Source organism: Vanacampus margaritifer, chromosome 1 (genome assembly GCF_051991255.1).
Source record: "Vanacampus margaritifer isolate UIUO_Vmar chromosome 1, RoL_Vmar_1.0, whole genome shotgun sequence".
Classification (NCBI taxonomy): domain Eukaryota; kingdom Metazoa; phylum Chordata; class Actinopteri; order Syngnathiformes; family Syngnathidae; genus Vanacampus; species Vanacampus margaritifer.
In genome coordinates this window covers 5,311,671-5,338,827 of record NC_135432.1, presented here as the reverse complement: position 1 = coordinate 5,338,827, position 27,157 = coordinate 5,311,671, and the positions used below count along the sequence as shown (strand labels likewise).

Here is a 27,157-nt window from a genome sequence, read left to right as displayed (position 1 = left end):
CATACGAACAGGTCTGCGCGCATGTCAAAAAATGTTCGGAAAGAGATGCTGTAAGTTCGATTTTTTATTGCGCACCTTTTTCCGAGTACTGTAGTGCTTCTTTCCGCCGCTAATACCGACGCTTGGCGCTGTGAGAGCTCACCCAGCATTGGAGGCTCAGCAACGTGTCGAGGAGGAGGAAGAAGAAGAAACGCCTGTCGCTCATAGATAAAGCCATCGCACTCTTCGAGCAGCAAGACCCAAATATTGAACGTTGCGCAAAGGTTGCAAATCAATTGAATGATGCCATACAGTGCTACCGCATCATTTATGATGAAAAAAGAAGAAAACTGTGCAATCGTCGTTAGATCGCTTCTTTCGGCCAGTTTCTAGTAAATCCTCCAAGGAAGATACTCATCAACCCTCATCTTCTTCTCCTCGACCCTCAACTTCTTCCTACATTGAAATTACGGAGGAGGAAGTAACTTTTGAAGCCCATTCCAGCGACGACGAAGAACCTCTCATGATATAAAATCCTCCTCTTCCTCCATCAAATCCTTAAGCATCGAGTACATCTTCCAAAATTAAGTTGAACTTCATTTTATTTATCTTATTACGTACATGTACATACTGTGTGTGTCTCTCGCTCTCTCTCTCTAACATACGTAGTACAGTACTGTACGTATTCTCTTTAAACATAAATTATAATACAAAATATAGCACTGAAGCAACTTACGAACAAATTCACCTTACGAACGATCGCTCGGAACGTAACTCGTTCGTAAGTTGGGGAGCGTCTGTAATCACCTGAAATACTTTTCCGACAGTATTGAAGGAATTCCCAGAGGTGATTGCCAGTAGTGCGCAAAGCAGTAATCAGCGCAAAGGGTGGCTATTTTGAAGAAAATCTAAAACCTGTTTTCAGTTATTTCACCTTTTTTTTTTGTTTCGTACATAACTCCACGTGTTTAGTTTTGATGACTTCAGTGAGAAAACAGCAAACACATTGAATGAGATTTGTCCAAACTTTTGCTCTCTACGCTACTGTATATGCATAGATACAAACATGACAACCATCGCTGCAAAACGGTGGAAGGGTGGAAAGAAAGAAAAAAAACCCACTCAAGTTAATTGATCATATGACATTTATTCACTATCAAGCTAAGTGCTCCCATATCAAGATACATTACCTTGCTTTTACACTGTAATGTCATTAAGAGTTTACACGGTAGAGAGAAGAGTTTATCATCTATATGTTGTGTGAGCCCTAATTAGCCCTGAAAAATAAAATACAGAAAAAAAAAATCCAAGACATAAAATAAAAACAAATCTTGATTCCGTGTGCATCAGCACTCAACACACTGCAGCGAGTGCTGAGGTGCGGCGCTTCCCCCTCCCCTCACCCTCCCTTTTGACAGAGCCCCGAAGCTCTGCAAAATATCAGGACGTCCGGTATATATACACAGGTTTCCTGCCCCTTGCAACAGCCGTGTCTCAAAGTACTGAGCGCAAGTGGATCCCACACACGCCCTCAGTCAGTGAGTCGGCTCGATGGGGCTATGTACACCGAGGCACGGGTTCACACAAACCACAGGCCTTGAAAACAAAAAAGATCCATTTGTCCTATTGAGAAGACCTGAACCACCCGAGTCCCCCGCCCGCAAAATGATCTCAACCCCTCATAACAAAACGCCGTCTCCCTCCAGTAACCCCCATCCACCCCTCAGGTGGGTCCAATGTGGAGCTCAGCGAATAGTGTATCTGACGTACGGCACTTCCACGTCTTCGTCCGTTATGTCGTTACAGCACAACTCGAACACCAGAGCTTTGACGTGCTTGCCCAACTTCTTCTTCGAAACCTTGGTCACAATCTCGGTCATCCTGCGGGACACGGAAGAGAGGAAAATTTGCAGGACTTCGAGGGTTGCAAATTGAAAAAATTTAATGTAAATATTCTTGGAATAGAATATTGTACCAATTTTCTAAGGTTAATAACATGCATGCGAGGTGCCGCTGTAATTTTTGTCCACTTAAGGTCACCATTGCATGTTCAAAAGGCAGGGCCTGGTCTGGTGAGTGATGTGGGTGTCAAATTACACATTAGCCCTCTGTGTGTTGAGTGACTCAGCACGAGTTGTGGCCATTGCATTGGTAGACACGGTATACTTTGCAAACATGATCTTAACCTTTGGATATCATGCCAACTTATTTCTACACGTACTGGCGCATATGACTGCAGTAACACTAGTCCATTGTGGGGAAAAATGGTCACAGATAAATAGATTTATTCAAGCAGTAATGCCTCATTTATCGTTCCAGACCAACACCGGATTCGACAATATCCATAAAGTAGTGACCAGGTCTTTATTGCATTATTTATACAGTCAACATTTCATGCTTAAACTTCATCAGCAACAAACAATACATGTATGTGGGCTGCAGGAATTATTTTTTGTCTGGACGACATCCACACATTCTACACTATGACTGTGAATGCGTGTATGCCTGTAAAAAAAAAAAACAGGTCTGGTCTGTTGAATGACACACTATGTCTATACTATACTATTACAGGGATGTGATTTGACCAAAGTGAAATTATTTGAAAATTTAGCCGGGGGTCTGGGGGCCGCTGGCACCCAGCTAGGTCCAGGGCAGTGCCCTGGTGCGGGGACAAGGGGGGGTGGGGGGTGCGGGGGTTCGCCCCCCCCCGGAGCTCATGGGTTTTCCGTGTTTTTAAGTACTTTCAATGCACTCACATGACAAAGAAATAGACAAAACAACAGCATAAATTTTCAATGTATATTGAACTTTCCCATATAAAATGGCAGTTTTAGTCAACTCAAAATCAGTCACATTCAAAAACATTGGACTGCCTTTGCTTTAAAAAATTATCACTGAGAATATCATCATATCTAACTCATGTGATTATTAAGTTAACACATAAATAATGTTGAAGAGTTCAAATTTCATGAACAAATAATTATATCATGACCAAATGAAAAGTAACTCATATTAGAGCATACCACAAATGTCTTTGTTATAGCAGAAGATGTTATCTGTCGGAGTCATGTGCATACACAATGAACTACAAAAAAAAAAAAAAAAAATGTTTTTTTTTTTTGGGGGGGGGGGGTAAAAAAAAAAGCGGAATTCCGCGAATTAGCGGAAAAATCACATCCCTGTATTACCAAGCTATTTAATGGCTACAGCATTAGCCACTGTGTTGTACAGCAAGTATCAGTTGAGGCTACCGGCAGGTGTGCTAATAACGTGCCGCCGTTGGTCTGTTTTTGATACCGTTTATTGAGTAAAGTGACTGAAATACGTAATCTACCTGTTAAAGGTGTATTCAAGGATTTTCTCGAAAAAGTAGAAGCCAAACGTTTGTCACAAATGCGCATGCGGAAGACCATCCTACCAGCTTGTCTGGGGGAAACTTAGCCTATACTAAAAATGGGGAGTGATATTTAGTTGAAAAATCCTAGTAAAGGTTCATGCACTCAGAAATCCTAAGTAAATTTTACATAGTCTATAATTAGACTTTTTGTTGTGAAAAAAAAAAACTATTCGATTTTTTTAAAAGTAATTCCCGACATTTAGATGCGAGGTCATCTTCATCTGTCTCGGCAGTCGGCCAACACTTCATAGACGGACGGATCCTCTTGTGGCTTCCCAGTCATTTTTCAAAGTATGCCGTGAGATCGGTGGAGCTACAACGATGGATGGCTGAATCAAAGCTTAGCGGCTACATGCTACAAACACTCGAGAACGAGCACGCACGGCGTCATTATGGCAGATGGATTGACGGGATCGAGAACCAATCGTTAAGATGATCCACCCGGAAGACGCAAAGACCAAAGATCCTTGAATACACCTTTAATGATTACACTAAATAGCCACAGTAGATTACATTCAATAAGCTAACAATGTTTACTTTAGCACTATGGTATGTCGTCTTTTTTTTTTTCCCAGATAAAGAAACTTCAAACCAATGTTTACTTTACCCTGGCCGTGCAGTTGAGTAATTGCAATATACAAATAAAATAAAAATCAGCAATGCCCATCATATGATCAATATACACACAATTTTGAAAATGATTTAAATTAATCACTGCAGTCATAAAAAGGTGTACTCACGGTAGATCAAGTCTCTCTCTGAGTTTGGCAGCAGGCATGAAGAATGAGTAGAGCATGGACACTCCCTGAGAAAGCATGGTGATCTCCAACTTGTGCTCGTTCTTAAAAGTCAAAATCAAGTTTGAATTTTAGTACAATGGGCGCAAAGAAACAAGGTTTCTTTGACCAGATGAAAGCATACTTACTTTAAAGTAGTCCAGGAACTGCCGCAGTGTCATCTCCTCTCCACTGGGCTGCAAACCACTGACCTCAAAACGATCCCATAACGTCCACTCAATTTCATAATACTGGAAGAAGACGTCAAAAATGGCATAATTAGTCATCACGTTGGGAATCGTAGCCAACAGCGGGTGGAAAAATTGTCTCCTCAGCACACACTGAAACAGTCAGTGTGAGAAGGTCAGTTGAACGCACTTGCAGCCAGACAGATGAACTGCATCTGCCGGACGCATCGGTATTAGCATGGCTGGGTCATCATGGGAGCTTATCACACGTGGGAATTTTCGGTGAGCTATACGCGTCGAGTAAAACCTTGTGTTGCAATCCTACCTTATGTCTGGGAGCAGCGATGGGCTCAGAGAAGGCGAAGAACGGCAGCGACAGATTCATGAAACCGTTCTTAAATGACTCCAGCTTTTTACACCCTTGGACGATCTTGATGAGCTCGAGGCACACCAGACCCACCACGGCAGCGGTGGTAGTGGCAATGGCCGGAATGATCTTGCCAGCTATAAGTTTGCTCTGGATGGTGGCAGGATGAGGACAATTTGACGATAAGCAATAACCAACAATGGTGATGTGTGACGATTTCAAAGATGCAAGCACCCACATTGTGTCTGTCAGTTGGGGGGATGTCATAATTCTCTGCTCTCAGGTTGGAGGCTGCTACTATAAAGTCCATGTGGAAGTTGGTATCATCATCCTAGTGATGGGGAGCACAAATCAGCAGGTTGAAAGACCAACAGGAAAAACAAAAAATGACAGAAGCCACCGGGTACCTTTTCAAAGTCGATAGCGCAGATTTTGAATTGAGCGGACTCAGCGGGAGGCAGCAAGACCTTCAGCTCCTCTAGTCTAGAGTCATCTTTTCAAGCAAAAGGACACAATTTAATTAAAAAAAAAATACTTTTGAAATTGTTAATACAGACGCTCCCCTACTTACGAACATTCGAGTTACGAACATTTCTGCGCGTACAGTATGTCGAAAAATGTTCGGAAAGAAATGCTGTAAGTTAGATTTTGTATTGCGCGTAGTGCTTCTTTCCGCCGCTAATACCGACGCTTGGCGCTGTGAGAGCTCATTGGAGGCTCAGCAAACGTTTCGAGGAGGAGGAAGAAACGCCGGTCCCCATGAAGGAGGAAATAACTTTTGAAGCCGATTCCAGCGACGACGAAGAATCTCTCATGATATAAAATCCTCCTCTTCCATCATCTCCTTAAGCATCGAGTACATCTTCCAAAAGTAAGTTAAACTTCATTTTATTTATCTTATTACGTACATGTACATACTGTGTGGGTCTCTCGCTCTCTCTCTAACATACGTAGTACAGTACAGTACTGTACGTATTCTCTCCATTTTATTAAAAGTTTTTTTCAGTACAAACCAATGCAGGTTACTTGTACAAGCCTTAAACATACTTATATAAACCTTCAATATACTTATATAGGCTTTAAACATAAATTATAATACAAAATATAGCACTGAAGCAACTTACGAACAAATTCACCTTACGAACGATCGTCCGGAACGTAACTCGTTCGTAAGGTGGGGAGCGTCTGTACTTATAATCATGCCTGCTTACCAACAGATGAATTACTATTCTGTAGCTCCTGATCAGAGACGTGGATTTTCACCCCTGAACGTGGCGTGAAAGTAGGCACCTCGACCTCTTGTGAGTACTTGACCACAGTTGCGCGGTCGGTGCAGCTTTCTATGCCATACGTCTGGGCAAACAAGTTGGCTGCAGCCATTACGTAGTCTACGTGCAGGTCCTACGAGACAAACCAACCTCCCGTTGTTATGGGTTAGGGTTCCGTCTTCATGCAGGCCGGGAGAAATAGCAAGCGCATACTCACATTGCTAGTGCTAAATTCTAGGGGGTGAGGGCACCTCTTTGGACCGGACCAGAAGGGGGCGCCAGAGCTGGTTAGCTGAAAGCCAGAAATTCAAATTGCAAATGGATGTTGCATTAGAAGTAAAGAAGAATTCAAAAAAAACAATGGCAACAATAACAATACTAGAACATTCAGGATTTTGTATCCCACCCCTACGCTTGTGACGATTAATCTGTTGACCAATCAAAAGCCTACAATGTGACTGACTCAACTGTTTAGCTATTGTGGTGGTTGGTACACCAACAAAGAATTGCTACTTTTAACAACTGATTGGTGGACATAGGGCAAAAACAAAAAATATGCACGTTTGTTTTCGTGAACAAATGGTTCAATAAAGTGATTACAAGCACACTGGCAGCTGTGTCTATCCTTGACTGCTTGTAGTGCCATTACAATAACTAGCAATAACCAGCTATATTAATTTGCTATCATATGCGTTAGCTCACGCTGGTGATTGTAGCTGTGCAGTTGTGGTAGCCATTGCACTTTTATCTTCCTTGTTACATGTGAAATTATGCCGAAATGTGGCCATTGTGCTTATTCAGTCATTCTTGCCGCCATCGAAACAATTTACAGCATTTCTACACAGACCGGTGCTTGCGACTGCAGGAACATGTGGAAAAATGATCCCTGTAAAAGTTTTCAGGCAGAGACTTTGCTTCAACTTTTTTTTCTTATCCAATTATTCCTAAGTGCACTCAAGGTGAAAGAAAAATGCTCCGCTGACATACAGTTAAATGAATACCTGATCTGGGGGGAAGTTGTGCAATAGCTGGCGGATGTTGTTGCTGTATTGGCACTGCCAGTGGTTGCGTGCCCAGGCTACGCAGGCGGCAAAACTGTGGGGGCAGTCGGTCACCAGACTCTTGTAAACAGCCTCCAACAACTCGGCTGACTGACCTCCGGGAAGTTTCATGGTGCGCTCCATGAACTTGGGATCGCTGCAAGACAATGTCGACCAACACAAAATGTTAGTCACAGCGCTCCAGAAAAGTACTGTTAGCAAACATGAAAAAGGTGATTAAAGAAAAACAAACTCATTAGTGTAGTAGGTATGTGGGGAAAACGGTTAAAAAAAAAATAAATAAATAAAAAGAGAAAAGGGGAATTTTCTCATCGTATGCAGACTTTCGTTGGAAAACACCAATAAGCAGAAATATTCAGTGAAATACAGTTCTGAATTAACTTTTAATGTTATTAACACATGGCAAAAACAAGTGAAAAATAAATACTGAACAATAAATGCTTTTTTTTCCCAGCTCATAATGACCCTGTTGACGATCAGAGGAGTTTACAGGGTGAATCTTTAAATACTTGCCCCTGCCCAAGGAATCAAACCCACCCTTTTAATTTTTGGATTGGATCACTGATTTGAGCCATGGATCGTACAATATAGCCCTTTAATAATATAATATCCCTTTCGGATAATATGGCCCTTAACCGTAAGTGCAATATAAGGCAGAAACATTTTTATTTTATACATGGTCCATGTGTAAAATAAAATATTAACAGATTAAAGTTGCATTCCTAAAATATAAACGGCTATGTTTGAAATTTTGAGTTGAATGTTTTTTTTGTGTGTTTTATAAAATAAATGTGAAAAGACCTCAAAAGTGCAATTTAATTCACATTCCCTTCCTTTAAACATCGGGTAGAAGCTGTCAAACTCACAGCTATCAGCCAGACACTCGTTGGTAATGCTAACAGTTAGCCGCCAGCCATTTACCTCGGAGACTTCTGCGCGTCATACATACAATGACGGCATAATTAGTGGTTTCTTAGAATCCTAAATCAGCGATGTAATACGAGTTCGGGATAGCGTTGTGATTTAATGATGTTAATGACAATCAAAACTACGATAAAGAACTCCTAAACATCTAAAAAGGGAAGTCAAGCCAGCCATCATGCCACGACGTGGGACAACTTCAAAGTAAAAGTGTACAAAGGGTATTTGCATTGACGTTAATGTATTAGGTAAACTTAATTTGAAGTTAGGCTTAGCGTGTTATGTGGAGTACGGTTCAGCTTCCATGACACGTCTCAATGCTGTCCGTTGTGAGCGTGCACCCCCCAAACAATCTGCGGAACGTGGGCGTTTCGAACCGACCACGGATCAATGATGATCTGTTGCACCACTACTGAGAAGTGATTTTTTTTTTTCAATTGAAAAGAACAGTGCTGTGGAAAAGCAATTACAAATCTTAAAGACAGTGGTTCTTTGCAACAGACTCCTTATTCAATTTCTACAAAAGCAAACACTTTTGAAGGAAAAAGCTACGCAAGACCAAAAGAGAAAAGCAGCAGACAAGTCCACCACAAAGAAAAGAAAAAGCAACAAAAGCGATGCCCAAGAAGCCAACTTACGAAAGGTACTGCACAGCATTCTCTGGTGTCTGCTTGAAAAGCCCCTCGAACTCATCGCGCGCCCACTAAATGGAACAAGTGGAGACCACATCGACGATTGGCTAAATTCAAACAATGCTTCTCCTCAAGTGCAGCTATTGTGCACGTTTACTCACCTGGAGTGTGTGCTCAATGGCGTTTGGGAAATTCTTGAGGGTACAGATGGGGATGGACTTCTCGGGTGGATCCTGGCTCGAGCTGTACGACTCCGTGAGGAAGGGGATCACGACCTGAACGTTACCTTTGGTACCCAGAGTACCGGACTCCAGTAAGGGTTTACGGTAGTACACACACCTCCGATCCATGTACAAACCTGCAGAAATTTTTTTTTAAAAATGAATGAAAAACAGATGCAAGGTAAGAGAGGAAGAAAGACAATACGGTTACGTACGAGCATCAACATTGTCCAGTGCATTGGCTACTCCATCGAGGCTTTCAAAGAAGTCATCATCGTAGACTCTCTCTGTGTCGGGGCCCACCCTATTCTGGTGTCCAGTGATCTTGATGGAGGGGTTCATCTGTTTGACTGCTGCTGCAGCTGTGTCACTTTTCATTTTCTATTGACCACACATAGGCGTGAGCAACTGACATGTTTGCGATCTGATAGAAATACGGAGGAGACGACACCTACCGTGACGTCTGATTGTCGGAAGAGGAACTGTCTGTTCAGGTTAGACTTCTCGATGGTGTCCATATCTGTCACGATGACTTCGCCTTCGCCACTAGCGAGTCCAATCATGGCAAAGTTTTTTAAGAGCTCACAGCCAATAGCACCAGCGCCAACCTGCAAGTTAGGTCAGTAAGCCATTGTCCAACCAAACAGTGACTTTATAGTAATTGATAGCCTTTTCAAGTTAAAAGTATATACTTAAACAGTTGAGAGAAGTGTCTCAAACATTGACTCATAGATTTGTGTTGAGGTAATTTTTTGCCAATAGATAGCATTAGCGTTTCATGTTGGACATTGACATAAAGTGCACATTTTCTTCTCAAATTCAGAGCAATTGGCATTTGGAAAATGAAGCAACTCAGACTTCACCGTAAATTAAAACTAGTCACCAGTGACCACAACTACATATTCTTTATCACATTTATTGTTGCTAAATTGTTTTATAGTGACTCACAATGTTGTATAAACAACAATGTTTTACATCACTTAAATTTTTAGTCCCTCTGGACATGCAATGCCTTTTTAGGTCTTAATTTCAACAAACCCCATTTAATGTCTTAAAGCTTTTTAATGACCTGCAGAAACCCTGTTTCAGCAATTCCCCATTTGCGGCTACAATTAGTCTCAAGTCTTCATGTGGACCATCTCATTGTTGCATTTGCAGTCACCAAACCTGCTATTTCAATCTGCTTCAGCTAAACAAGGCCATTAATGCCAGTGGACAAAAATCACAGACTCACCAGGAAGTAGCGTTGCTTGGCAAGCAAATTCTGCAGCTTGGTGCCAAATACTGCAATCTGTCCATCGTACCGACTGTTCCTCTAGGAAAGGGAAAAAAAAACCCGTTGGTTAGCATTACACTACACTCATGATCCTTATTTATGTGCGATTTGATTTGATAACACACGTACAGGGGCACACTCTTCCTCTGTGAGTACAACTCCCTCCTCTTCTGCCAGGCACTCCAATGCATCAAAGTACAACCACTGCATAATGGGCATAAATTTTCCTGTGCATGCCTAAAACAACCAGCACACAGAAGAAAGTGAAAAAAACATGAACATATGCAAATAATTGCAGTCGATGCCTAGTTCAAAGGTAAGCCAACAGCTCCCAACTGACCTTCATCACTTCCTGTGCAGCCAGACCACCGATGAATGCGTTGACAGGCGCCAGGTCCCCAGCGGAGACATAACACAACTTTTTGATGAGCGCCTCATCAAGCTGCTCTACTTTAGCTGATCCAGACTGAGCAGCGTTCAGCTCCTTGGCTAATGCCAACATTTCTTCACCGTCGGCCTGAAAGGCAAAGTCGACAAAGTCAGTTGGGTGTTGCAATGTCAGATAAAATCCAACCCAACAATTACAAATGCGCATTAAGTCAAATTGTCGCAATTGAAAAATCGCCTTGGAGTCCTCGCGCTACTGTCGCTGACATGATTACCTGCTTCCATGGTGCAGGCAGGCGGTTGTTTTTCTTCTGAAAGGCGTGGATGGCCTGAAAGCCCACATGTAATTGTCCAGGACGCTCAAACTTGCCAAAGTCTGTCATTATGAACTCTGGTTCAGCCATGGAGGAGGAAATTGATTTCTACAGTGCAAAGATTAATACAAGATGGAAATTTCACTCAGCCATTTGACAGTTCTCATTTCTGGTTTAGCCACTCAACACTGGAAATGACCAATCAATCGATCTTTGTGCAATTATGACCAACTCTACTTACAAAAGTGAATTTCTTGGGCATCTTGACCTGGGAAACAATTCCTCCTCTAATATAGTCTGTAAATCCTGCTGTGTCACAAATACTGAAGGTGTATGGACCTGGACAAAGACAGACCACATCAATCAAGTGATGTTCATCACAAGACCAATATCAATCATAGAAACACAAAAAGGTCATACCCAGAACTTTGATCTCGACCGGCTGGCAGCCGTTGAGCTCGGTCATTCCCTGAACCTCTGAGAAGGTTACAAAGTCTCCATTCTCAAAACCGTGCCGAGCCTCATCCAGGCACGTCACAACACCTGGATTGTCCTGGAGAAAATTTGGGTCAAAAATTGACATTGACGTTAATCCTGAAACGAAATTGTCATTTGGTAAACAAAGCAGGCTGGAAGCACTAACCTTTGTGATCATGGAAATCATGGCGCTCAGTGGCTGTTCTCCATTCGTGTCATGCACAATCATCTCCTCGCCAAAGTCACAAAAAAGCTGGCTACAAAAGAATCGATGTGTCAGGCAGCATCAGACACGTCGTGGAAGTCCAATAAAGAATGTTCGGTATCTTACCCGAACAGGCCCCGAGTGTCTGCAATGATGATCTTGATGCCTTTGCTGTGGCAAAACTCTCCAACTTTCTGCTGCTCATCAAGGGTGGAACTTGAAAGCACTACAACCTGGTGTTTCAAAAAGTTCACGTTTTTATTTTTCCCACACTATAACATTTGCATTAAAATAAAAATAATAAAATAACAGCTTATACCTGGAACTTAGTCAGGAAGTCTTCTGTGAGTGCACCCGTGTGTGCCGACACAGGGACATAGTTGTTGAGTTCTGCCAGACGGGACTGACTAACTTCTGCTCTGTTCTTCCCCAGATCCTCCTCTCGAATATAAAACTACGTGCAAAAAAAAAACAAAATCATAAATTCCACACAATATCTACATGCACTCTCTCTTCTATATTATGGAACACTAGTAGTATCAATTAACCATAAAGAAAAGTTTGCTCATGATTCAATGGAAAGCTTCCTTTAATGATGTCCTAAAACTGGCCTGAGCTCAACTACAATTACGATTCAACCAGAGGCTACCCACTGATAAATTTGGGTCAGTCTTTCACAGTAATTGAGGGGCAGCTTTGCAGCGGCATTTTGTGTGGAATGAAAACAGTACAAAGCCTGTTTGTGCAAATCAATAGGATATGCGCACAATAACACAAATTCAATTACTGTTATATCTTCCTTCCTTTCGTAGATGTTGGTTTGTTTTTATTCATTTTTCCTTCCTTTCGTACATGTTGGTTTGTTTGTATTCATTCTTCCTTCCTTTCGTGCATGTTGGTTTGTTTTTATTAATTTTTCCTTCCTTTCGTACATGTTGGTTTGTTGTTATCCATTCTTCCTTTCTGACATGTTGATTTGTTTTTATTTATCCATTCTTCCTTTCGGACATGTTCGTTTTTATAATTCAGTTTCCCTTTCGGACATGCTTGTTTTTATTATTAATTTTTCCTTTTGGACATGCTTGTTTTTATCAATTCAGTTTTCATTTCGGACATGCTCGTTTTTTATGAATTCATTTTTCTTTTAGGACATGTTTGTTCGCTTGTTTTTATTAATTCATTTTGATTAACATTCACATTTGAAAAATAATCATCGTAAGTGCTACTTTGAAATGGCAAAATGACATGTTCAATGTGGCGGGTTGTCCATGTCCGAGCATGTTATGAATTCTCATATAGTTCCCGGATAAATTCTCATTAGATCACAAAGCACTTTGTGTAAATCATAAGAGATCAAATTGATTATTAAACCTCACCGGATTGAATCAGTTACAATTAAAACGTGAGCAAATGGTTACAAGAAGACTCCACTCACCTGAGAAGAGAGGTCTCTCCATTCTGCAACAGCCTGATCGTGCACGGTGACACTTCGAACTCCCCCTAGAATGACGTTCTTGGCAATCTCCACTCCGAGACCTCTCATACCGGAGATGAGGACATTGGAGTTTTGCATGCGTTTCATTGCAGCGTGGCCCAACACGTACCTGAGGAGGGAATAGGTGGACATACGTCAGCAGGAAGTGCCATTGGTGACCTCGTCAGACATTTACTAAAGAGACTTAAAAAAAAAAAACTTGAATATATAGTATACAGAAAGTTAAATGAACTAAATATTAAGGCACATAACCTCATTATTCATGTAAATATAATAAATCAGTTCAGTTGTTTTCCTTCCAAGTGTAAGTCACTTCCCGTGTGTCATTATCCGATCCATTCCACTTAATCATGTCGAAAAAAGTCCTTATTAGTAATAATCCAGTCCATGTTTTCACTGCGTCGTCGACTGCGACCATGCTTGCAGTTGAACGTGCCTGTCAGTCAGGTGTTCCAATAATGCCAACTACAAGCAACAATGAGGAAAATAACGTGACAGATGGACTGTAATTAATTACTTATATGATCAGAAATCAATTGACTTTCTTCACTTCAGTAGTACTGTAGATAGTGAGAGCCCTTGTCATGTTTTGTTATCCAATTCTAATCCATTCCACTTGAACTTCCTTATTGCTGAAAATCCATTCCATGTTTTCCTGTTTGTTTGCTTGCTCCTAACCTGCCGGTTGCCATTGTCTAACACGGCTGAGAAAGGGAGTCATGGTGGATATAAGGAAGGAAGTTTCTGAAGAAGAAAGTAAGTCATCATCACTGTCTGCTGGTAGTAATAATTAGTTAGCTGGCCAAGCTAACAGCAGAAAGTCCCATGCTATATTGTCTAATACAATGCACGTGAAGTTCCTGGCTGATGTACAGATTAAGCTGTTTTTTTTAGAGAGCACTTTATGCTTGAATTTAAACTAAAGTAAAAAGATCATTCACTTATGGTTGTCGTAGTGGATGATGATAATATAGATGACAATACTAATCCTCCACCCGTGTTGAATTGTAGGCAACAGCACGAAGAGTAGAGAGAACAAGTGTGGAGCGATACCTACTGGAGATGTATGTGTAGACAGTGAGAGTCTAAAAATCATCTAAAACTCATTATGGATTTAATATGAAACATGTTATTCAAGGTGCATCATTTAAGACTAATTTAACCTGAGAGTAATGATCAGAAAGTGGAGATATTTAAAACCAATTTAGAGCAGGCAGCTATAGCACATCATGCACAAGGAAACTCGGTCTGCTTTACATAATTAAAAGTACAACATTTTAAAATAAATCCCCCCCTTTTCCATGAAACCCAGTGACGCCCCTGTTGCCAACTAAATCGTGTTGCTATGTGTGCTCATTAAATGGTAAGAGTCAAAATTCACCATACTGACAGCAAGGCCAGATTTTGCCATTTGCATGTACTTTCTTTTGCTGAAACGGGTAAGTCTCAAAGGTAATTTACAGCAAGCTGATATTGACTAAGGTCCAATAAGATCAACCATTCTGAGAGGGAAAATGAAGACTTACAGTTGTCTGGAGTACAGGCCTTCATCAATCTCAGCGACAGCGTCATTGCCATTCTTAGCCATGCCCTGCACAGAGAGTAACGCACAATTGTGAAAATGTTGAAATGGCTATTTTTGACTAGTTATCGCCAGTAAGTGCTTACGTTGGCAGGTGTGTGGGACAAATCAGTTCTGACAGAGTTTGAGGAGGAGCAGTGGGATCCCGTCTTCGTCTCTGTTCCTGACAAGCGACGTTTCTTGGACAACGGGGGGCTGGACATCTGCGGGTCACCCAAAATTGAATTGAGATACTTTTCAATGCAGAACAATCGACATGGGGGAAATGGCTGCTAAATAACGGATGATGTGAATTCATCTAGATAGGATAGAAATCTTGTTATTTTGGCGAGAAGGGATTTCTCATCCAGAGAGCAGCTGGGCTGGCTTTGAGCCAACGCCAAATCTGCTAGACAACACAGCGAACCTAGGAAGAGCTATGAATAGCAGCATTATGTGCCGCTTTCATGCATGGCACAGGTCCCCCTTGTTTATGGGGCTCTATTGTATGAGACCTGGATTTGGAAGAGGGACCGTTCAAAACGCTGAATCATTCAAACTTCACTGCGGTTAACACTTGACAATGACTTCGCAGGTGTGGCCACAAGACCAAAAGGACGAGTCTCTTCGGGCTAATGACCAGTTAAAATACGCCCCAAACAGGCCGCAGCGTGTCGGAAACATCACCGCCGTGTCACGAACGCCATCGGTCATTTCCACCAGTGTCAGTTTACCGTGGTAAGCAGTTTCTGAAACCCTTCAACAACCCAGAAAAGCAGCAGCCAGTTGGCGTACAGTACAAAATTCACAGTCCGGTTGAGCATAACAGTAGATGTCGGTTGAAAAGCGAAAATGTGCCGCACTCTCCCTGACGCTGGCTCATTTTCGCGACGCGATAAAAGCTAGCGAGGAAGTCCCCTCAAAGGCTTTAATACAACGCCCCAGAAAGCGCGTCAGGACATTCGTGGAGGCCGGCGAGAGGCGACCGGCTGCGTGCCACTAATCGGTTAAGTCGGTTGGCGAGCGGACGGAGCGGCAACATGAATAAGTTAAGAAGCACAGCCCAACGCCATTAGCGCGACAGCCTCTAGGCCCCGTTCGGCCTCGCGAGCACAACTTTACCAGCTTGCTGGCAAACGACAAACCAGCGCGGATCTTAACAAAAGCTTCCGATCACATCGAGAGGAGCCGAATGCTAAAAGGTAGAGGACACAATCCGGCGTCAAACGCGCGACACACACACCCGACCCGTTTGCGTTAAACTCGGCTCTTTAGCCGCTTCACTCGCGCCCCATTGATTTCTCCTTTCTTACCAATAATCCTTCCCGGGGCCTTTCCGATGCGAACCCGCTCCCCTCCCGTTCCGTTCAGATGTCAGCGATCGGAATTATGTCGACGGGCGGAAAGAAGAGGGGAGAAAAATGTGGTAAAAAGATCGGCCTGCTCGCGCTAGATTGTCGAGTCACTATGTGCTTGCAATGCGAAGGATCTCCAATGCAATAGCTGGCTGGCTGGCTGGCTGGCTTTACGACTGCAGACGGGAACAAAACCAAAATGGCAGATGGGGAGAAAGGGGCGGAGAAGGCGTGACGCGCGGCCCGAAATATTCCACAGGAAAGGTTGGCTTGGGGCACGCTGCTCACGCACGCCGGCGCGCCATTGGCTGAGCGTACTTACTCGCCCCGCCCCCTCGTGACACGGCCGCATGCAAAGTAGTACTTGCACTTACTGTACAATCAACTGCAGCATCAACTGTACCAGTCAAGCCATTTACGGCCAAGTATCACTAAATATTTGCAATCGAGCAAAGTGAAAAGCGATCGAACCATTAAAAGCATATCATATTTGTGTCAGCAATTAGCCTCATTGTGGACAATTATAAAACACAACAATGCACATTTTGAACCTCTGCTACACTGTATGCATATTTAATCTGAGGGCAAAAAACTTGCCAGGAGTTCTACCAAACAATGTAAATCGAGAGTGATTGGGAGCCACATCGATGCTCGAGCCCTCTAAGCCATCGGCCGGCCAAGTAGAGGTTAGGGGTGATGAACGTTCATAGCTGAAGAAGAGTATTGGGGGAGGGGGTGCTTGCCTTCTGAATGACAAAGGCTCACGGACGTGTGGGCCGCATTCTCGGGTACACATGTCGACATGCGTCCTACTAGTCTACTATTATTTTCAGCACAACATGATATAAACAACGTCTTTTGGTGTCGCCACGGCAGAAAATATTAATACAATGTCACACAACACGCAGGCAGCATAAGTTGGCATGCTCGTGAAGATGCTCGGCGTTCTGATCGCATTTCGATTCACGTCGTTGCATGCTTATCTAACGTTTTCCTCGCAATCGAAAACATTTCGATTAGATACTTCCAGCAGATTCTGGCAGACATAGTCATGCAAATGAGTATGTGCTTAACTTTTAGCACATTAATGTGGCCAGCAAATTGCTCCCCAGGTAGAAAGAAGATACCAAATAATAAATAACTCAAGGGAACGTCCATATTCTAAAAGAACAGACTTGATCGCGATTATTCTTAAACGGAGAACTGAATTTGCGCGGCGTTCTAGCAATAACGCAGATAAACCGACTGCGTAGTTGTTAGCGAGTGTGCACTTAGCCTTCGAGCTATCTAGCCACCCAATGACTTTTCCCATCTCGTGCCGCTATCTTCGTTAGCTTGCTAACATGAGCCATTTAGCTCGGGCTAGCATTGACGAGAAGCTTACACAAGTATGCACAACTTACCACATCCGATATTACTCTGCCTGGTCTGTAATATTAAAAAAAAAATCGACCTGTAGAAAAGAAAACGTCCGAACAAAGCGCGTGACAATTGACCGCCGCTGTTGATTGCAGTGAGGGAAAGTGTGTCACGGTGGCGGGCTCTGCGTGAGTTTTTCCGCTGGACGACTCGCACTCGCTGCCCGGTGCTCGCTTGCTTAAGCGGCCCCCCCTCACTATTTCAGTAGAAAGCAAAGCAAAGCAGCAACATGTGCACGTTACAGACGCAACCACCTTACCCTTTCAAAAGTGTCAATGGAATGCTTTTTTTGTATGCCCTACTTCAATTTTGGATTGCAATTATTATAGATGGTGAATCAAAAGGTTAGTTCTAAATCAATCAAGTTGGATACTTGACTGTAATTGTATTGCATTTGCATTGTTTACCGCCATGTATATTTTTCCACACCCGTGTCCTCAAAATGATGGTTTAATCCAAAATTTACGCATAGCCTGATGGGATATGTAGTATGTATATACTGTATTACTGTCACGATCATTATTATGGACTTACTTAACGTCTCACAATCAAAACATCAATAATTAAAATCGGTGATGATATTTCCTTGTACTGTATGTTTATTGAAAGGCTTACAGACACAATATGTTTTACACTGGGGTAGAATGGTTGATCCAGAGGAAAGCACATAACATGATGAGGCTAACATAGACCCAAAAAAGCATGAATAAAATGTACATTGCTTTTACATTTGTGATACTAAAATAAGTCGTGTTCTTTGTGCCCAAAATATATCTAAGTAATATTTTTGGATGCCTTTGGCAGGGTGTTCTCAAGGGATCAAGGAGTATGTAGGACAAATCTCTATTGCCGTGATAAGGTTTCATCAGTCCACTTGGCTGCAACTTGCTCCCATCTCAAATAAAGTGCTACATTAATAAAGACGAAAGTAGGACAGGAAGTGCTTGATTAATAATGTTAAAAGATGTTTGGACACGAGGAAGTTTACAATACAGAGCATAACAAGAATTGAGAAACCAGTTACAGTAAATGTATTTACATTTTGCAGGACATCATTCAAATGGTGGTACGTCATTTCTGTTGTTCTACTTTTTTTTTTACCCCATGCTGTGCATTTTCGTCAAACTACTCAAAGCGCCTGGATTCCAGAATGATGTTGTATAGTGAGCATATAACGCACACTTTTTTTTTTTTTTTATAGATCATGCTCTTTACAGCTTCCACACTACATTATGCTCGTGTCTATTCCCTTTTACTCAACTATAAGAGTTTGGTGCTAAATATATCAAAAAGTCGTCATATTGTGACCGTATCAAGCAATACAACATCTGTTGAAGGATGTGGTGGATGTGCTGTCTTTGTGTGACAGAGTAACCATAAATCAAGATCTATAGAGAATATAATTATCCATCTATCCTATCCATTTCCAGGACTCCTATCTAGACTAGTCACCTGTCAATCTTGTGAAAATACGGTTATTTATACCCAAAGAGATTTGCCGGATTGTAACATGTTTATTAGTTGATCATCCCCACCTACTTTATAACCCCCTACCCATCCCAGCTCTGGAGGAATGTCCAGAATATTCAGTCCCACTCTGTCCACACTCGTTGTCTCCTGCAGCCTGGACTGAGGCTTGAGACGGCGGAGACGGTGGAGGATAGGAAGGAGGAGGGATAGTAAGGCGAGGGAGGGACGGCAACGCCGGCCTGGGAGAGGTTGGAAGAGGTGGCGGCGTGGCCAAGGTTTCTGAAGAGGTGTGATGTGAGGTGCGCCCCCGAGAGGTGGCAGGCGAGGCGTGCGCGCTGCGGATGCGTAGCGGTTCAGGGGGGCAATCGCTGATCTGCTCCAACAACGAGGGCATGTCTCCTTCAATCTTCTCCAGCACCGCCACCATTTGCTTCTCGATCTGCTCAATCACGCTGTCCATTTGCCAGTCGCTTGTCGCGCTGCTGCCCACTCCGCCGTGATGTAACCCGGTCCCATACATCCCCACACTTCTTCCACTTGCATACAAAGTGCAATATGGACTCCCATAAGGCCCGGTCATCCCCATGCCTACGTTCCCAATGTCTCTATTGTACGGTGTGGCGTGTCGGCCCAGGCTAGCAGTGCTGCCAATTGCGTAGCAGCCGTGACCCGCTGCCGGACTTTCGCCGGCAATATTGAACTCTGCGCTGTATCGGTCTGTTTTCTTGGCATCCCTGTCCCTTCTCAACATGGGACTCGCTTCACCCCTCAATTGAACACCAAGACTTACATCTGCCGCAGCTCCCGGCGCTATCGCCGGAGTAGCTGTTGCTCCCACCGAACTCTCTGCCACCGCCTCCGGCAGTTGTGTCTGACACCAGCTGCCGTCATTTCCGTCCTTCTGTGTTGCGTTAATGGAGGCGGTGGGCGGAAGGCCATGAATATTTGCGATCATCGTGCGCTTGTTGGGATCAGGGGAGGTCAGGATCCTGTCAGGATGAGGGCCTGAAATGCTGTCTGGTAGCTTGTTGTGTTCTATGGTGGTAGCAGGCGTTATTTTAGATTCTTTGTTCTCATCCAAATTGGCTGTTGTATTCTTGGTTTGACCGTCTTGCGCTTTCTTTGTGCCAAGCTGCAAGGATTGAGATGCCGTAACTTCAAGATGCACCTTCACCGCCTCCTGTTTTTCAACTTCCTGGTTAATGTCCGGTGGCCTGTTTTCAACCGTTACCTCTAAAGGCACACCACTTGTTATCACCTCACGCTGTGTGATCCTGCTACCCTCCTCGTCACCTGCTAACTCGGACACCCCTCCTGTAACTTCCCCTGCGTCTTCACCGTGCTGCACCTCAGTTGAACTGTCAATAACTGACTCGGAGTTCTTCAGTCGCTGCATAAAGGTGGTGACACGGATTGCTTTCTGCAAGACAGAGAGGAGAAAAAAGGAGAGAATAACAAAAGTTATTCACATACAGTATGGGCCATGACTACTTTTGTCCCTGCAATGCATTAAAACTTTGGTACTACACTCTAAAAAATAATTGTTGACCAAATTAATTGAATTGCTTCAAGTGTTAACACACGATTGAATTAAGTTACTGGTAATCCAAGTCAATATACTGTATTAGCCCCTTCGGTTCCATAGATGATTGCAGTGGACATGACATATTTGCATAATTTTGGATGATGTCAACACTTCTGGTTAATGATTGGATCTTAACCAACCAATCATAATCGCAAGTTGATTTGCATTTACAACACGTTCCAGCCATATTATCCTGGTGTCCACTGTAACAAATAAAAACATGATATACCCCCCCCCCCCCCCCATGTTCTTATGTGGGAAAAGAGTAAAAAAAATAAATAAATAATGCCCAGCTGAAAAAAAGCGGGTGTGAAGGGGTAAAATTTAACTCAAGTGATTAAACTTAATGGACTCATAATTAATTTAACTTAATATATTGACTTGGATTAATTTAATTCAATTGTGTGTTACTACTTGAAGCAGTTTAACTCATTCACTGCCATTGACGGCTATAGACGTAAAAAATTCATTGGAACTATTTCTATTAGTTTCACATTTTTTTCCACTTTTGTTAACAAGAGTATGAAAACCTAGAAAAAAGTGTATTGTACATTTAGAACAGATATAAAATTCGTGATTTATCTTGAGTTAACTAGCGAAGTCATGTGATTAATTACAATAAAAAAAAAATCTCCTGATGCCCCTAATAAAAAATAAATAAAAGGAAAGATTATTAAAAATTAGGGGAGTCAAACGATAATTTTTTAAAATTGTAATTAATCGCATGACTTCAATAGTTAACTCACGATTAATCACAAATTTTATATCCGTTCTAAATGAACAATATTTTTTTTTTAGGTTGTCACACTCAAAAAAATGTGAAACTAAAATAAATAGTTTAAATGCATTTTTGACGTCTATAGCCGTCAATGGCAGTGAATGAGTTAATTAAGTTGGTCAACAATTCTCTTTTTAGACTTAAGTTGGTTCAACTATTCTCTTTTTAGAGTAATATAACACTGGTCAACACACATTTTGGTGCCAAGAAAATTTCAACAGTTTTAGGGTATTTTGATCTCGCTGAACCTGAAAATGGCATTGTTTTTTTTCCCCTTCTGAATTGTCTCTAGTTTTTTTGACATATTCCATGTTTTTTGTGCCAATAATACACAAGTTACGATTCTCTTTATGCTACAACTCTGATGAGGTCAATACAGTATTCTTCCTTTTTTTTGATGCAATATCATGAAAGACGGCAATGATTATCGCAAAGGGCCTACTGTATGCAAATCATGTTACATGTGAAAATCAAACAAAAATTTAGAAAATCAGGCAATATTATTCAAAAATAGGTGACGTCAAAGCACACGCACTGCTTTTTAAATAACGATCAAAGTACATTTGATAAACCGTCACATCACATTAACTCATTCACTGCCATTAACAGCTATAGACGTCAAAAGTTCATTTGAACTATTTCTATTAGTTTCACATTTTTTTCCACTTTTGTTAACAAGAGTATGAAAACCTAGGAAAAATATTGAGTTCAAGTATTTACGTAATTAAACAAAAAAAGAAAATGTTATTAAAAAATTAGGGGCGTCAGACGATTACATTTTTTAATTGTAATTAATCGCATGACTTCAATAGTTAACTCACAATTAATCACAAATTTTTATATCTGTTCTAAACGTACAATGCATTTTTTTCTAGGTTTTTTAACATTTTTCCCACTTTTGTTAACAAGAGTATGAAAACCTAGATTTTTTTTATTGTATTAGTACAGATATAAAATTTGTGATTAATCGTGAGTTAACTAGTGAAGTCATGCGATTAATTACGATTAAAAATGGTAATCGCCTGACGCCCTAAATTTTTAATAATCTTTTCTTAAAAAAAAAAAAAAATTATTAAAAATTAGAAAAAAATATAATTAACATTTATGAAAAGATTATTTAAAATGTGGGGAAGAAGATGATTTTTTTAAAAAAAGCGTAATTAATCGCATGACTTCGCTAGTTAACTCACGATTAATCAAAAATTTGATATCTGTTCTAATACAATAAAAACAATCTAGGTTTTCATACTCTTGCTAACAAAAGAGGAAAAAATGTTAAACTAATAGAAATAGTTCAAATAAATTTTTGACGTCTATAGCCGTCAATGGCAGTGAATGAGTTAATGATCAATTAATTGTCACAAATGTCGATATCTCAAAGACTGGAACCAATTCAAAGAAACAGATGTAATTTTCGGACTCATCAGCCCAAAATTGCCCAGAAACCATTAAAATATATTTTGGCACTCGGTCTGTGTACTTATTGGTATTGTGTAAAAAAAAAGCATTAACTATATATTTGGCAAAGCTCATCTGGGAACACTAAAACTAAGCGCTCTGATGTGATTCACGTGAAGTGAATTGTGTTTACTTCCAGGTGGCTTTGGTCCAATTCACCCTGGTGTGAATCAGTCTCAAGACCCCATCGTCCCATATTCCTTATTTGCTTACTTGATACATTTAATGAACCTTTCCACTACCCTGACTGTAAACACAGAAGGAATTTAGGAAAATATGGGATCTTAAAAGATGTTTCAAAACCAGGGACTAAATTATCTGGAAGACAAAAGCTACCGTGTAACACAGTAATGACGTCCATATGACGAAGCAGCTTGTAGTTTAGAAGCTTGTAGTTTAGTAGCGCAAACGCAACATTGAGGTGCAATGTGGATTTTGATACGAGGAATGACAGGGGGCCTTGTACATCGAATCATTACATTGAAATGGTCCACAGTGGTTTACAGCCACCACATCCTTTCCATTTCACTCTCTCCTTATCCACACCAACAGAACTACTCAAACTTTCCAACATCCCTGTTGCTGATCGTTATCGTATTTGATCAACTAAAGCGATTTCATAGAAAAGTGCAGATGAGGAGTAGGAAAGGAGCAGAGCCGTCCGTCCACTTTGAACTTTTGACTGTGAAAAGGAAAAGTGGGACAGTGGATTGATTTCTTTTGGGACAGGCAGAGTGAAAGTGCATGGACAGAGCTCATGAGAAGACCTTCACCAGTCAAGACATGATCACCACATCTCATGGCTGACTGCCTTTTTTTTCTTAATGTTTGGTTTAAAAATAGTCAATTCAAATACACATTCAGCCACAGAGAGATGCTTTTTTTTTTCTTGCTTTTTTTCTCACTGAATCATTCCAGACTGTGAATGTGCAGTTCCACCCACGCTCTGTCCTTCCATTCTCTATCATAATGATCTACAATACCTTCAACTCCTGGAAATTATATGGGGAAAGAGAAAAGAAGTTTATTTATGTTACATGTGTTTTAGGTCAAATATCACCTTCATGTTCCCCCGCTTTTTCATTGACATTAACATTTGACATAATCTCATTATGATATACTATCTATGGCGTTCTGTACACAGCTAAAAAAAAAAAAATCAACATTTCAAGGCAACAATCTTTGATAAATTTTTAAGTTGGGCAATTTAACAAAATATTTTTAAGTTTTGCTGATAATCTGAAAATTACTGCATTTCACAAATAAGAGTTTACAGAACTGTTGTCCCACCAGCTTAAAAGCTAAACATAAAAAAAATAATCGCAAATTGTTTTGAAGTAAAAAAAAATGTTGTGCTAACTAACATTGTGCCATAAATGTCAATCATTTATATTTCAGTTGTTTCAACTTGAATGACCAAAAAATGCAAGTTGTGTTTTTTACAGTGTAGGGATGCACTGATACTGATACCAGTATTTGCACCGATACATTACAATTTTATTCATGCCTATGATTAAAAAAAAATAAAAATGCACTGAAACTTTGACACCGATATCATTTTACTAGCCTGGCATATGATTTTTGGGCAGGCAAATGTCGATACTTGCACTCTTACTTGGTTTGAAAATAAGTGGTGTCTGTGCATCCCTACTATTTTCAATCAAATCAATTACTAATCATTTATACTAACGCTATTGATACCACCAGTCTTCCCTTTTCAACTACTTCTAAGAGATTGAAAGTGAGCATGACTTCCTACCCGCCATTTGGCCTTTGCAAAGTTCTTCTCAAACTGGGCGCAGACACCATCCTTTAGGTTCTTCTCTGATGCGCCGTTACCTGCAATCCTGACAAGAGCAGCACGCAAAATGTGACACCAAAATGTGACACAACGTTTGCATTTTTGAGACAATGCGACGGTGTGAACGCTACTACCATTCATGCCAAAGTGCATCTTGTGCTGTGATTCTCAGCATCTGGTCCACCTCCATGAGTCGACAGACGAGCTCCTTTGCTGAAAAAGTCAATGCAACCAAGCTCAACATGCAGTCATGTAAAGGTAGGGAGGAAATGATTTATTGTAGTTCACCAAACTGATGCAATTTCAGTCTTACTGTGTTGTACTGTAATGTTAATTACTACTAACCCCCAAATGCACTGTTGTGTGTTTGTTAATTTGTGATAATTGACTCTGGGGCATGCACAAGAATTGCACCTGCTTTAAAATTATACAATTGGCAACAATCTATTCTAATCTACTCTATTCTACTTATCCCTGAGAGTTAACATCTGTGTCCCTGGCTCCGAATTCTGATTAGCATCATACTTCACAAATCTTTTACTTTCTTTTCTGTAGCGCAAGCTACTTAAAGCAAAGAGTGAATCTCAACAAACATAACCCAAATGGTTTCACTTGTTCTATTCAGAGTCCTGACATTCATCCAGCCATTTTCTATAGTAGTAGTTGTCCATTTTGGGACCTTGCCTTGCCTGCATGAAAGTTCGTTTTGGTTTCTGCTATTATTAATGTATTTATGTCAAAAGTCCGTAGAGGTTAATGATTTTATCTTTTTATAATGTATACCAAATATGTTATTATTATTATTATTATTATTATTATTATTATTATTATTATTAAATGCTTAATTTAGCAAAATTGTGTAATAATCTTGAAGCAAGTGATAAGGTCACTGTTGCGATATTAAATGTAACCTGTCTGAAGATATTTGTTGCCACCGTGTGGTGAAAGCTTGTACCTGCAGGGGAGATGTCATCCCAGTATGGAGAATCAAACTCAAAATCACCAGCAACAATTCGACAGAAAATGATGCGATTATGTAGATCTGTGTTTTCCTCTTCTGTCTCATCATAAAAAGGAGGGTTACCCGATAATCTGAAACAAAAACTATTCGTCATCTGATACAGAAAAAGATACGTTGTAACTGGTCACTTTGTACAAATGATGAAGACTTACAGTATAAACATAATGACACCCACAGCCCAGCAGTCCACTGGTCGGCCATACCGATGACGAGCCACTACTTCAGGTGCTGAGGGATGGTACAGAAGAAGTGAATTTACTCCGTATAGCATCTTATGTTCATCATTCTACCCAGCACATGGTTTCATTGTTCATTTCAGTTTACTTATTGGTAGGACGGCTCTTCCCTTTTCTTTATTGTAACATTGAGGGAAATATGAGAATTGCAAAATTGAAAAATTGTGTGGAATATGCAAAAATACATCAAATGAGCTAGGTGTGTCTGCGTGATTAGACAAATTTAAATCATTATTTCTGCTAAATCATCAAATCTTACCCAAGTATTCTGGTGTGCCACAGGGTTCTGTGATGGGCCCATTCTCAAATCGAGACAGATAGAAATCTCGCAGAACTACTTTGTTGTGGTTGTTTTCAGTGTAGTACATTAGGTTTTCCAGCTAAGCGATGTGGGAGAGACACAATGTTTTCACACATGTAGAACAAATTAAAACAAGGAGCATTACAACTACAACATGAAACAAAAAGCACTGAAAATGGAAATCTGAGTGTGTCTGAACTCTGAAATACACTACAACTGATTAGTGTTTTAGAGGTCAGCTCATTTCCCCTTTCTACTTGAATGTCAAATTATTTGGTCTTTTCGAAAGGTCTAAAAGTGTCACCCTGTCACTTTGAGCAGATATTTGCATTTTAGGAAAGCCCTAAAAGGAAATGCCTTTTAAACCCTTAAAATGTTATGACTTTAATATATACTATTATGATAATGATGCTGGATGCTGAAACATTAAGAATCAAGCAGACCCCATTAAGATCTTACATGTAATGTATGATCAGTTAAAAAATATATGCACAAAAATATAAAACTATAAATTCAATGTACTGGGCTGTACTTGCTGTGTAGTTACTGTTACACAATTTACTGTGTGTTAAATTGACTGAATTAAGAAGGCACACTTATTGTGTCTTCAACATTGCTAATGCGAGGTAAAAGCTCTGGTTAAGATCTTCATGTATTTAATTTACTTTAATTAAGCAAGCCAATTCCACATACAGTGAAGCCTAAATGAAATTCCCCCCTTCTACCACCAGAGGACATTTAAAGTTGCTCAAATGTAGAAATGTATCCAAATGGCAGCTCTAATAAGGTGAGACTATATATATATATATATATATATATATATATATATATATATATATATATATATATATATATATATATATATATATATATATATATATATATATTTATTAGATACAACATATTTTTGCATACTATTGTTGCGGCTGTGGTGCTACTCACACTGGTGTATGGGAGGTGCGAATGTTTGGTGGTGGTCGGCGGGGCCGTAGGTGCACACTGGCAGCCTCGTTTCCGCCAGCCACCACAGAGTGAATGTGTGAGTGCATGAATAATGTATCCATTCAATTGTAAAGCGTCTTTGAGTGTCTAGAAAAGTGCTATGTGAATCTGATGCATTATTATTATTATTATTATTATTATTATTATTATTATTATTATATTTAACCCCGGAGAATCCAAGAACGCTTTTCTTCTTTGGAAAATTA

At 40.7% G+C, this 27,157-nt stretch overlaps 2 protein-coding genes and 1 non-coding gene across 4 annotated transcripts in view; all 3 read right to left on the bottom strand.

Moving 5' to 3' along the window:
• Positions 1-1,106: 1,106 nt before the first annotated feature.
• On the bottom strand, positions 1,107-17,505 carry uba1 (ubiquitin-like modifier activating enzyme 1). 2 transcript variants are annotated; one of them, XM_077570468.1, is made up of 26 exons: positions 17,284-17,505; positions 14,633-14,749; positions 14,491-14,555; positions 12,905-13,073; positions 11,789-11,923; positions 11,596-11,702; positions 11,431-11,521; positions 11,208-11,340; positions 11,029-11,126; positions 10,749-10,895; positions 10,427-10,603; positions 10,216-10,323; positions 10,045-10,125; positions 9,266-9,418; positions 9,026-9,191; positions 8,751-8,947; positions 8,596-8,660; positions 6,977-7,172; positions 6,193-6,267; positions 5,919-6,108; positions 5,115-5,200; positions 4,946-5,038; positions 4,666-4,857; positions 4,302-4,403; positions 4,117-4,217; positions 1,107-1,860 (listed from the first exon to the last, which is right to left on the bottom strand). In XM_077570468.1, the coding sequence occupies exons 2-26, from the start codon at positions 14,747-14,749 to the stop codon at positions 1,725-1,727; spliced, it is 3,180 nt and encodes a 1,059-aa protein (XP_077426594.1). In that variant the 5' UTR covers positions 17,284-17,505; the 3' UTR covers positions 1,107-1,724. The 2 variants fall into 2 exon arrangements, with proteins under 2 accessions (XP_077426594.1, XP_077426604.1); XM_077570478.1 differs by lacking the exon at positions 17,284-17,505 and adding an exon at positions 15,839-16,091.
• Positions 4,479-4,599, bottom strand: LOC144042011 (small nucleolar RNA U6-53/MBII-28). Its single transcript, XR_013290500.1, has one exon. It is a non-coding gene; the product is annotated as a small nucleolar RNA U6-53/MBII-28 (small nucleolar RNA).
• Positions 17,506-17,880: 375 nt separating the features above from the next.
• camkvl (CaM kinase-like vesicle-associated, like) overlaps positions 17,881-27,157 on the bottom strand; it is a 47,575-nt gene continuing 38,298 nt past the window's right edge. The window contains exons 6-11 of the mRNA XM_077546630.1: positions 25,908-26,028; positions 25,565-25,640; positions 25,347-25,483; positions 24,526-24,604; positions 24,350-24,437; positions 17,881-20,189 (exon numbers count right to left, since the gene is read on the bottom strand). Of these exons, the coding sequence (XP_077402756.1) occupies positions 18,840-20,189; positions 24,350-24,437; positions 24,526-24,604; positions 25,347-25,483; positions 25,565-25,640; positions 25,908-26,028 (1,851 nt within the window). The 3' untranslated portion in view covers positions 17,881-18,839. The remainder of the gene's footprint in view (positions 20,190-24,349; positions 24,438-24,525; positions 24,605-25,346; positions 25,484-25,564; positions 25,641-25,907; positions 26,029-27,157) is intronic.